Raw genomic sequence first — 12408 nt, forward strand, 5'->3', positions numbered from 1 at the left:
TAGTTAAACGGTGAAACAAAGACTAGTTAAACTAAAGGGGGTGAAAGAAAGACTAGTTAAACGGTGAAACAAAGACTAGTTAAGCTAAAGGGGTGAAAGAAAGACTAGTTAAGCTAAAAGGGGTGAAAGAAAGACTAGTTAAACGGTGAAAGAAAGACTAGTTAAACTAAAGGAGGTGAAAGAAAGACTAGTTAAACGGTGAAAGAAAGACTAGTTAAACTAAAGGGGGTGAAAGAAAGACTAGTTAAGCTAAAGGGGTGAAAGAAAGACTAGTTAAACGGTGAAAGAAAGACTAGTTAAGCTAAAGGGGAGCACAAAGGGCTGCAGCAGCAGCCTCCTGCACTGCCGCTGCAGCAACATCCACTTTTACTTTAACTGTGAACGCATTCAGCCGTATGTAACTGATCTTTTTATCATATTTTCCTGCCAGATTCCAGCTTCGGCCTCTTTTCAGGTTTGGATGAAATATGAAGTCTCTGTTAGAATTCAAAGCTGCGTCCTTGTTTGTGTTTTCAGCTGTTCTTTGACCAGCAGCAGGACGTGTCGTTCTCTGAGCTGTGCCTACCGCTCGGAAAGCAGCCAGGTTGTTCTCAGCTTCTTCTTTTTGAAGAATCTCCTCCTGCAGCCTGGAAAACAGAGTTAGAGCTTTAACTGACTTACCCTCAGACCACAGAATTATTCACCTAAATTAAACGTTTGAGGCACCGAAAAGAAAGAATCATGTTGCAGTTTATTTCAATGGATTACGTTCAAAAGATCTTTTCCCACAAACATAATTTATATTGAGTCTTTTTTTTTAAGAAATTAAACCGGCAACAATTCATTCATCCCATTAAATGCTTACTTATTGGATAATAAAACATTTTTTCAGTTGGAAGATGCTATATTCTTGCTGACTGGGCAGCAACATGTGCTTTTAAAGATTATTTCACATCATTTTAAAACAGCTGTTGCTTTTAGAGCTCCACAGTTGACCCTGATGTGAACACATAAGAGACTCAATATAAGATCAGCTGATTAAAAATGCAAAAGACAAGATGAGTCCAACTTTAAAGAAAAAACAGGTGCTCTTATAAACTCTAACCCTTTTTTAGATGAATTAAGCCACAAAAGCTTCTTTAAATCAGAATACAAATGAGTGAAACAACCTCAGTAAAGGTGCTTCAGTTCCTTGTAAAGAACATTCTTGATCTGAATAGCAGCAAAACTGGCACTTCTACTGTAAACCACAGAGACACAGAGAGAAGGGACAGATCACTGCAGATCCCTCAGATATGTGCGAGCTCTTTCCTCTCCTTTTATAGAAGAGCGCAGCATAAACATGCTTTGTGTTAACTTTGGTCAGATTAGGACGTAACACACACACTTCGTTGTTCTGGAGTCTTTCTATTAGAAAGCTCAGCAGCTGAGACTGACTCTGGGACCGTTTCTGGGCTGTTTTCTGACTGAAGATGACTGTCAGGCTTCAACTTAAGCTGTGCACATATCTATAGATGCTAAATGTTCTTTTACTTTGCCCCATGTGTATATTTTAAACAGAAAATACAATGTGGGAATGTGCCTTTATGTTTCTTTTGCAGCACAGCTGTAATTGGAGGTAAAGCAGTGGAGTGGAGATAGCTGCTGCCTGACAGCTGCAGAAACCTGAGTGTCACATGACACCAGAGTTTTAGAAAGAAAGACTAAAGGGGGTGAAAGAAAGACTAGTTAAACTAAAGGGGGTGAAAGACTAGTTAAACTAAAGGGGGTGAAAGAAAGACTAGTTAAACTAAAGGGGGTGAAAGACTAGTTAAACGATGAAAGAAAGACTAGTTAAACTAAAAGGGGTGAAAGAAAGACTAGTTAAACGATGAAAGAAAGACTAGTTAAGCTAAAGGGGGTGAAAGAAAGACTAGTTAAACAGTGAAAGAAAGACTAGTTAAACTAAAAGGGGGTGAAAGAAAGACTAGTTAAGCTAAAGGGGGTGAAAGAAAAACTAGTTAAACGATGAAAGAAAGACTAGTTAAGCTAAAGGGGGTGAAAGAAAGACTAGTTAAGCTAAAGGGGTGAAAGAAAGACTAGTTAAGCTAAAGGAGGTGAAAGAAAGACTAGTTAAGCTAAAGGAGGTGAAAGAAAGACTAGTTAAGCTAAAAGGGGTGTAAGAAAGACTAGTTAAGCTAAAGGAGGTGAAAGAAAGACTAGTTAAGCTAAAGGGGTGAAAGAAAGACTAGTTAAGCTAAAGGGGCTGAAAGAAAGACTAGTTAAGCTAAAGGGGTGAAAGAAAGACTAGTTAAGCTAAAGGGGCTGAAAGAAAGACTAGTTAAGCTAAAGGAGGTGAAAGAAAGACTAGTTAAGCTAAAAGGGGTGAAATAAAGACTAGTTAAGCTAAAGGAGGTGAAAGAAAGACTAGTTAAGCTAAAGGGGGTGAAAGAAAGACTAGTTAAGCTAAAAGGGGTGAAAGAAAGACTAGTTAAGCTAAAGGGGGTGAAAGAAAGACTAGTTAAGCTAAAGGGGGTGAAAGAAAGACTAGTTAAGCTAAAGGGGGTGAAAGAAAGACTAGTTAAGCTAAAAGGGGTGAAAGAAAGACTAGTTAAGTTAAAGGGGGTGAAAGAAAGACTAGTTAAGCTAAAGGAAGTGAAAGAAAGACTAGTTAAGTTAAAGGGGTGAAAGAAAGACTAGTTAAGCTAAAGGAGGTGAAAGAAAGACTAGTTAAGTTAAAGGGGTGAAAGAAAGACTAGTTAAGCTAAAGGAAGTGAAAGAAAGACTAGTTAAGTTAAAGGGGTGAAAGAAAGACTAGTTAAGCTAAAGGAGGTGAAAGAAAGACTAGTTAAGTTAAAGGGGTGAAAGAAAGACTAGTTAAGCTAAAGGAAGTGAAAGAAAGACTAGTTAAGCTAAAGGGATGAAAGAAAGACTATCATCCAAAGCAGGCACTTTTAGACGCTTCAGGCAGCATATTTATCTCATCTTTTGGCCTGAAACACACCGGCTTATCCTCCTTTTTCTTGGCTTTTCACACAAAGCCTTCACACACAGGCAGGCAGCTGTAGATTCCTTCCCATAAACACCCACAGATACACTGATATGCAACAATTCACAGGTTTTCGCTGAGTAATTTATGTCAGCCAAATTAATTTTGTCCCCAGAAGAGATGAAAGTCGTCAAAAATGAGACAAAATAACCAGATTTCTGTCCCCAACAGAAGAAAACACACATTCAGAGAAACACTCTTACTGATGACCTGGCAGGAAACTTTCTCTTAAAGGGACACACACCCGATGGCCCCTCCCACCTGAGTTTGACTTTGTCCAGGTCGTCAGCCAGGTTGTCGCGCTCCACCTCTATGCGCGAGAAAGAAAGACTAGTTAAGCTAAAGGGGCTGAAAGAAAGACTAGTTAAGCTAAAGGAGGTGAAAGAAAGACTAGTTAAGCTAAAGGAGGTGAAAGAAAGACTAGTTAAGCTAAAGGAGGTGAAAGAAAGACTAGTTAAGCTAAAGGAGGTGAAAGAAAGACTAGTTAAGCTAAAGGAAGTGAAAGAAAGACTAGTTAAGTTAAAGGGGTGAAAGAAAGACTAGTTAAGCTAAAGGGGGTGAAAGAAAGACTAGTTAAGCTAAAGGAGGTGAAAGAAAGACTAGTTAAGCTAAAGGAGGTGAAAGAAAGACTAGTTAAGCTAAAGGGGTGAAAGAAAGACTAGTTAAGCTAAAGGAGGTGAAAGAAAGACTAGTTAAGCTAAAGGAGGTGAAAGAAAGACTAGTTAAGCTAAAGGAGGTGAAAGAAAGACTAGTTAAGCTAAAGGAAGTGAAAGAAAGACTAGTTAAGTTAAAGGGGTGAAAGAAAGACTAGTTAAGCTAAAGGAGGTGAAAGAAAGACTAGTTAAGTTAAAGGGGTGAAAGAAAGACTAGTTAAGCTAAAGGAGGTGAAAGAAAGACTACTTAAGTTAAAGGGGTGAAAGAAAGACTAGTTAAGCTAAAGGAGGTGAAAGAAAGACTAGTTAAGCTAAAGGGGTGAAAGAAAGACTAGTTAAGCTAAAGGAGGTGAAATAAAGACTAGTTAAGCTAAAAGGAGGTGAAAGAAAGACTAGTTAAGCTAAAGGAGGTGAAAGAAAGACTAGTTAAGTTAAAGGGGTGAAAGAAAGACTAGTTAAGCTAAAGGAAGTGAAAGAAAGACTAGTTAAGTTAAAGGGGTGAAAGAAAGACTAGTTAAGCTAAAGGAGGTGAAAGAAAGACTAGTTAAGTTAAAGGGGTGAAAGAAAGACTAGTTAAGCTAAAGGAAGTGAAAGAAAGACTAGTTAAGTTAAAGGGGTGAAAGAAAGACTAGTTAAGCTAAAGGAGGTGAAAGAAAGACTAGTTAAGTTAAAGGGGTGAAAGAAAGACTAGTTAAGCTAAAGGAAGTGAAAGAAAGACTAGTTAAGTTAAAGGGGTGAAAGAAAGACTAGTTAAGCTAAAGGAGGTGAAAGAAAGACTAGTTAAGTTAAAGGGGTGAAAGAAAGACTAGTTAAGCTAAAGGAGGTGAAAGAAAGACTAGTTAAGCTAAAGGAGGTGAAAGAAAGACTACTTAAGTTAAAGGGGTGAAAGAAAGACTAGTTAAGCTAAAGGAGGTGAAAGAAAGACTAGTTAAGCTAAAGGGGTGAAAGAAAGACTAGTTAAGCTAAAGGAGGTGAAATAAAGACTAGTTAAGCTAAAGGAGGTGAAAGAAAGACTAGTTAAGCTAAAGGAGGTGAAAGAAAGACTAGTTAAGTTAAAGGGGTGAAAGAAAGACTAGTTAAGCTAAAGGAAGTGAAAGAAAGACTAGTTAAGTTAAAGGGGTGAAAGAAAGACTAGTTAAGCTAAAGGAGGTGAAAGAAAGACTAGTTAAGTTAAAGGGGTGAAAGAAAGACTAGTTAAGCTAAAGGAAGTGAAAGAAAGACTAGTTAAGTTAAAGGGGTGAAAGAAAGACTAGTTAAGCTAAAGGAGGTGAAAGAAAGACTAGTTAAGTTAAAGGGGTGAAAGAAAGACTAGTTAAGCTAAAGGAAGTGAAAGAAAGACTAGTTAAGCTAAAGGGGTGAAAGAAAGACTAGTTAAGCTAAAGGAGGTGAAAGAAAGACTAGTTAAGTTAAAGGGGTGAAAGAAAGACTAGTTAAGCTAAAGGAAGTGAAAGAAAGACTAGTTAAGCTAAAGGAGGTGAAAGAAAGACTAGTTAAGCTAAAGGGATGAAAGAAAGACTATCATCCAAAGCAGGCACTTTTAGACGCTTCAGGCAGCATATTTATCTCATCTTTTGGCCTGAAACACGCCGGCTTATCCTCCTTTTTCTTGGCTTTTCACACGAAGCCTTCACACACAGGCAGACAGCTGTAGATTCCTTCCCATAAACACCCACAGATACACTGATATGCAACAATTCACAGGTTTTCACTGAGTAATTTATGTCAGCCAAATTTATTTTGTCCCCAGAAGAGATGAAAGTCGTCAAAAATGAGACAAAATAACCAGATTTCTGTCCCCAACAGAAGAAAACACACATTCAGAGAAACACTCTTACTGATGACCTGGCAGGAAACTTTCTCTTAAAGGGACACACACCCGATGGCCCCTCCCACCTGAGTTTGACTTTGTCCAGGTCGTCAGCCAGGTTGTCGCGCTCCACCTCTATGCGCGAGAAAGAAAGACTAGTTAAGCTAAAGGGGCTGAAAGAAAGACTAGTTAAGCTAAAGGAGGTGAAAGAAAGACTAGTTAAGCTAAAGGAGGTGAAAGAAAGACTAGTTAAGCTAAAGGAGGTGAAAGAAAGACTAGTTAAGCTAAAGGAGGTGAAAGAAAGACTAGTTAAGCTAAAGGAAGTGAAAGAAAGACTAGTTAAGTTAAAGGGGTGAAAGAAAGACTAGTTAAGCTAAAGGGGTGAAAGAAAGACTAGTTAAGCTAAAGGAGGTGAAAGAAAGACTAGTTAAGCTAAAGGAAGTGAAAGAAAGACTAGTTAAGCTAAAGGGATGAAAGAAAGACTATCATCCAAAGCAGGCACTTTTAGACGCTTCAGGCAGCATATTTATCTCATCTTTTGGCCTGAAACACACCGGCTTATCCTCCTTTTTCTTGGCTTTTCACACAAAGCCTTCACACACAGGCAGGCAGCTGTAGATTCCTTCCCATAAACACCCACAGATACACTGATATGCAACAATTCACAGGTTTTCGCTGAGTAATTTATGTCAGCCAAATTAATTTTGTCCCCAGAAGAGATGAAAGTCGTCAAAAATGAGACAAAATAACCAGATTTCTGTCCCCAACAGAAGAAAACACACATTCAGAGAAACACTCTTACTGATGACCTGGCAGGAAACTTTCTCTTAAAGGGACACACACCCGATGGCCCCTCCCACCTGAGTTTGACTTTGTCCAGGTCGTCAGCCAGGTTGTCGCGCTCCCACCTCTATGCGCGAGCGGTGATTGGTCAGGATCTCCACCTGGCGCCTCAGCTCGCTCATCTCCTCTTCGTACAGGTCAGCGATGCGAGTCGGTTCGCGGCCTCGAAGGCGCTCCACCTCCACCGACAGCACCTGGTTCTGCTGCTCCAGGAAACGAACCTTCTCGATGTAGCTGGCGAAGCGGTCGTTCAGGTGCTGCAGCTCGGCCTTCTCGTTGGTGCGTGTGGTCAAAAACTCCTGATTCAGGGCATCTGCCAGGTTGAAGTCCAGCGTCTCACCCATGCCGGCGTAGCAGCGCCCGGCGGAGGCCCGGGAGGCCAGAGGCCTGGCGTGGTAGCCTGAGGAGACGCGGTAGGTCGGCGTGGAGCTGGTGCGGCTCACCTCGTACACCCTGGAGCTCACGTGGCCCCCGCCACTGTGGCCCCCGCCACTGTGGCCCAGCAGGGAGCGGTTGAGAGAGGGCGAGGCGTAGGCGCCGTGACCGAAAGCCCTGCGGTAGGAGGAGGCGGATTGGCCAGAGGAGCTGTAGGACGCCATGCTGGAGGCACAGAGAACCTGCTGAGGAGCACTGAAGAGGAAAGTTCTGCCTCCAGCTATTTGTAGTTACCCCTCCCTCACTTTTCACCCCCTCCTCCCCTCCAACAGCCTTCAGTCTTTTTCCTTTCCCTTCGATATTCCGCCCAACTTTATTCCTCATCGTCCTTTTTTATTCCTTCCTCATCTCTTTGCTCATTTAGTCGAATCATTTCCACTGTTTTCATTTTTCAGATCGTTTTCTTTCTTTCTTTCTTTCTTTCTTTCTTTCTTTCTTTCTTTCTTTCTTTCTTTCTTTCTTTCTGTCTTTCTTTCTTTCTTTCTTTCTTTCTTTCTTTCTTTCTTTCCTCTTTCCTTCTTTCTTTCTTTCTTTCTTTCCTTCTTTCCTTGTTTCTTTCTTTCCTCTTTCCTTCTTTCTTTCTTTCCTTCTTTCCTTCTTTCTCTCTTTCTTTCTTTCTTTCTTTCTTTCTTTCTTTCTTTCCTCTTTCCTTCTTTCTTTCTTTCCTTCTTTCCTTCTTTCTCTCTTTCTTTCTTTCTTTCTTTCTTTCTTTCCTTGTTTCTTTCTTTCCTCTTTCCTTCTTTCTCTCTTTCTTTCTTTCTTTCTTTCTTTCCTTCTTTCTTTCTTTCCTTCTTTCTTTCTTTCTTTCTTTCTTTCCTTTCTTTCTTTCTTTCTGTCTTTCTTTCTTTCTTTCTTTCCTCTTTCCTCTTTCCTCTTTCCTTCTTTCTTTCTTTCTTTCTTTCCTTCTTTCTCTCTTTCTTTCTTTCTTTCTTTCTTTCCTTCTTTCCTTGTTTCTTTCTTTCCTCTTTCCTTCTTTCCTTCTTTCTTTCTTTCTTTCTTTCCTTCTTTCCTTGTTTCTTTCTTTCCTCTTTCCTTCTTTCTCTCTTTCTTTCTTTCTTTCTTTCTTTCCTTGTTTCTTTCTTTCCTTCTTTCTTTCTTTCTTTCTTTCTTTCCTTTCTTTCTTTCTTTCTGTCTTTCTTTCTTTCTTTCTTTCCTCTTTCCTCTTTCCTCTTTCCTTCTTTCTTTCTTTCTTTCTTTCCTTCTTTCTCTCTTTCTTTCTTTCTTTCTTTCTTTCTTTCTTTCTTTCTTTCCTTCTTTCCTTGTTTCTTTCTTTCCTCTTTCCTCTTTCCTTCTTTCTTTCTTTCTTTCTTTCCTTCTTTCCTTGTTTCTTTCTTTCCTCTTTCCTTCTTTCTTTCTTTCCTTCTTTCCTTCTTTCTCTCTTTCTTTCTTTCTTTCTTTCTTTCTTTCTTTCCTCTTTCCTTCTTTCTTTCTTTCCTTCTTTCCTTCTTTCTCTCTTTCTTTCTTTCTTTCTTTCTTTCCTTGTTTCTTTCTTTCCTCTTTCCTTCTTTCTCTCTTTCTTTCTTTCTTTCTTTCTTTCCTTCTTTCTTTCTTTCTTTCTTTCCTTCTTTCTTTCTTTCTTTCTCTCTTTCTTTCTTTCTTTCTTTCTTTCTTTCTTTCTTTCCTCTTTCCTTCTTTCTTTCTTTCTTTCTTTCTTTCTTTCTTTCTCTCTCTTTCTTTCTTTCTTTCCTTCTTTCTTTCTTTCTCTTTCTTTCTTTTTCTTTCTTTCCTTCTTTCTTTCTTTCTTCCCTTTCTTTCTTTCTTTCTTTCTTTCTTTCTCTTTTTCTTTCTTTCTTTCTCTCTTTCTTTCTTTCCTTCTTTCTTTCCTTCTTTCTTTCTTTCTTTCTTTCCTTCTTTCCTTGTTTCTTTCTTTCCTCTTTCCTTCTTTCTTTCTTTCCTTCTTTCTTTCCTTCCTTCTTTCTTTCCTTCTTTCCTTCTTTCTTTCCTTCTTTCTTTCTTTCTTTCTTTAGAGATGAAGTGAATGTTGATGCAGAGACTCTCAGGTGTAATTTGTAGAAAGGCAAAGATGGACAGAAAGGTTTACAGAATCTAAAGGTATCTAAAGGAAGATTCTTCCACCTGTGGATTGTCTGGTGACAGGTGAGGGTGTCAGGATTAGGTATAAAAGGAGCATCTACAGAAAGTCATGACTCAGCAATAAGTTCCAAACCCTGAAAAAAAGAATCATCAATAAGTTTGAAAGAATATTTCTCTGAGCAGAACCACGGCCCAGTTCTCTGGACTCCAGCTCATCTCAGAGGGACAGAAAGACAGTGGACACGTGTTCTGTGGGCAGATGAGTTTCAGCTGCTTCTGGGGAAAACTGCTGAGAAAGAGCATCCAGCTGTTCTCAGAGGAAGGTTTAAAGCCAGCGTCTGTGATGGTCTGGGGCTGCATCAGAGTCCATGGCATGGAGGGCTTCATCTGGGTGAAGGTACCACTGATGCACAGCTGGATGTTGGAGTTCTGGAGAGACAGATGCTGCCATCAAGGTGACTTCTGTGGTTATTTCAGCAGGACGATGCCAGACCTCATTCTGCAGGACTTCCAGCAGCTTCAGACACACAGAGTGTGTGAGCTCGGCTGCCTGCCTGCAGTCCACATCTGTCTCCTGCTGCAGATGTTGGAGCATCATGAAGAGGAGAACCAGACAACAGCAACCAGGGACTGCTGAGCAGCTGGAATCTGGGATTCAGCAGGAATGGACTCAGATTCCTGTGAAAAACACTAAAAAGTGTTCAAAATCATTTCTTTGTACTTGTGTCTGTTGAATAAAGGTTTGAACAAATGAACAAATTACAGATTTAAGTTTATGTTGCATTAAAACAATTTTGTAATAATTTTCTTTGTGATTATTTCAAAACTCTGTGTCCATCTTGTATGTTTTCTGTGTTTTTTGGATTTGTTTGCAGTCAGTTTGTGACATTTTGGAAGCCTTCTTGCACTGTTTTTAGGTTAATTTGTCCCTGCGGCTGGTTGGAAATGATTCACTGTCACTGTTCTCATGTTTCTGTGGTTGGGTTCAGTCTCTCTGTCACGACAACATGTTTCCTATCATCTGTGGTTGTGTCTCTTTGTTGTATTTTTTTATTATTTGTAGTATTTTTGCTTTTAATCTTCTCTTTAGTGTTTTGTGGTCACTTTTTATGTCTGTATTTGTTGTTTTATACCTTTTGGTCCTTTGAATATCAGTTATTTTGAGCCAGTTAGTCCTCATTTTCTCTCCCTTTATGGTTATTTCATATCGGGCTGTTTGGTTTAGTCTCTCAGAGGATCCCACATAATGTACACAGTTTCATGAGAAAATGTGCTCGTCTGCCTCAGTGACTCATGACATAACAATGTGAGGCTCTCAGAACTCTGTGTCGTCCTCACATGGCGAAGCGTCCCAGGTTGTTCATGGCAGCACTGGAGGGGGAAGAGTTCAGCCTAGCCTGCCTTAAAAAGGAAAACTATCCTCAGAGACAGAGGCAGGGAGGTATGGAGCGTGCTCATTGGGCTGCTGTGAGATTTCTATTCAATATAAGTTCAGTTAAAAACATTTTCATGCAGCAGGGGAACTTATATTTATCAGATAATAAAGTTATTTTCACGAGTAGAGAAGAATATTTGCTGCCTTCTTGTTTCTATTAGAGACAGATTAGAGGAAGATTAAGTTTAAGTCAGTTTTTATGTTTTTAGTTTCTTGGTTTACTTTTGCACTTGATGCCCTTCTTCCTGTTTTACTTTGTAGTATTTTTTCCAACGTGTTTGATGCTGTAATCACTTCCTGCATTGCATCTGGCTTCTGCTGCTAATTGCTCCACCCGTTGCTCCTTTCCCTCATCATTCCTGCAGTAAATACGCTCCTGGTTTCCTCCTTTCCCCTCTGTTCATTACTCTGTGAGTCTCCTTTAATGTCCATCAGTCGTTTATTAGTTTATTTCTCCTGTTCCAGCGGCGCTTTAGTTCAGTTTTAATGAACCAATTGTTCACTTCTTTGCTCATCCTCGCCTCCTGAGTCCTGCTGCTGGAGGTGGAGGAACTTCAGGGTCTACAGATGTGATAATGCACACCTGAACGCATCATCTCACAATGCTACATCTCAGCTAAAGTAACACCAGAGAACCTCGTTAAACCTTAAAACTGTTGTTTTTTAGCCACAAAGTGACTTTAATGCACGTTCCTGAGCCTGAAACTGCTCTGGACTTCCCAGAGGCTGACAGTTTCCAGTCCACGCCACACTTTCTTTAGGCTTTATGGTGGCTTCACATTTTTGGGCTTTGATGAGGTCTTTGACATGACAACAAAGTCATGTGTACGGCTGTATATTTGCAGGTCAAGAACGATGGTGCTGGAAGGGATGGAGACTTCAAAATGTGACAAAAAGGTTTGTTTCCAAAACACTAAACGAGGAGCAAGACAAGAACAAAGGATGCGGCTGAGCCGGATATAAAAAAAAAATGCATCCCCTCTTCTTTTAGCAACATCTGTAAACATCTGGAACGGAGGAGACCAGCTGCTGGACCTTTGGGAGAGGAAGGGTGTCCCGTTCTTGTCTGATAGAGGATTCTCGCTGATAATGTGTTTCAGGTGTCCTTTATCAGGAGTTTTAACCATCCACCACAGAGCTGATTACCTCCCAGTTATCCCATCCGGATCGTTGTTTCCTGACAGTATTTAACTCCTGAGCCCCTCGTATTAACCAGAAGTGAAAGTAATTCTGAGATTTACTGTATTTATTCTCATTCTTGTTCCTTTGCCTTTCCTACCCTCTCACCTCCTCACCTTTCCTTTCTCATTGGCTCCATCTTTCTGCCCCCCCCCCCCCCCCGTTCTCCTGATTACACTCAATTAACAGCGCTGCTGTTTTTTATGTGGAAGGGAGGAACAGGAAGTCCAGAACTTAGAGCAGGCAAATGGGGTGGAGTTAATAAAAGGGGCTCATTTGGGCCTTTCTTCCTGCACTGAAACACCTGGGAGCAGCTGAGCTGAGGCTTTGTTTGAAGCTGAGCTGGTAGGCTCTACTTTTTAGATGTTTGAAAGCATGATTTTAATATTACTTGATCACTAGAGAATAACCGTTTGGCTGTTTATTTGTGGTATGAATTCTGTGTTGGCATTCTGTGTTGGGAGGGGACTGATCTACTGAATTATTGTTTAAAGACATCAGCCAAGAAGGCTTAAGCAGTGCTGAGATATTTTAAATAGATTTTATTCTTTCTACAACAAAACTAACATGATTATCTCTGAATGTTGCCCCCAGTCACCTGCATGCCCAACTGGAATGAAGGGTTATGTTCCTGGGTTGTTTTCTTTTTAACCATCTCATGTTTGGTTTGATTGTATCTTTTGTCTTTTATAATTTACCCACTCTAGAGGTTAGTATTTTATCAGAAAATATATTAATAAAATTGATATTTTTTGTATAGTAGTCTCTGGTTCCAGTTTATTCTGGGTCTGTGCAGCTAATATCACTTGGTCACAATGAATTAATTTATCTTTATTACATATTTTATAGAGTTGTTGGTCCTTGTGTTGTGATCACACATCACCTCATCATAATTATAGGCCAGCACCAGAGCATTTAGAGCAGGGATGTCAAACTCCGGTCCTCGAGGGCCGCCGTCCTGCAGGTTTTAGATGCTTCAACACACCTGATTCAGATGAAATGGATCCCTTCAAAA

General features: G+C 40.0%; 1 protein-coding gene across 1 annotated transcript in view; it reads right to left on the reverse strand.

Moving 5' to 3' along the window:
- Nucleotides 1-6924, reverse strand: part of LOC140284845 (desmin-like) — an 11058-nt gene extending 4134 nt beyond the window's left edge. The window contains exons 1-3 of the mRNA XM_072378885.1: nt 6376-6924; nt 5554-5600; nt 541-626 (exon numbers count right to left, since the gene is read on the reverse strand). Of these exons, the coding sequence (XP_072234986.1) occupies nt 541-626; nt 5554-5600; nt 6376-6909 (667 nt within the window). The 5' untranslated portion in view covers nt 6910-6924. The remainder of the gene's footprint in view (nt 1-540; nt 627-5553; nt 5601-6375) is intronic.
- Nucleotides 6925-12408: the final 5484 nt, after the last annotated feature.

Source organism: Leuresthes tenuis, unplaced genomic scaffold (assembly GCF_036924035.1).
Source record: "Leuresthes tenuis unplaced genomic scaffold, fLeuTen1.0.hap1 SCAF_1, whole genome shotgun sequence".
NCBI lineage: Eukaryota > Metazoa > Chordata > Actinopteri > Atheriniformes > Atherinopsidae > Leuresthes > Leuresthes tenuis.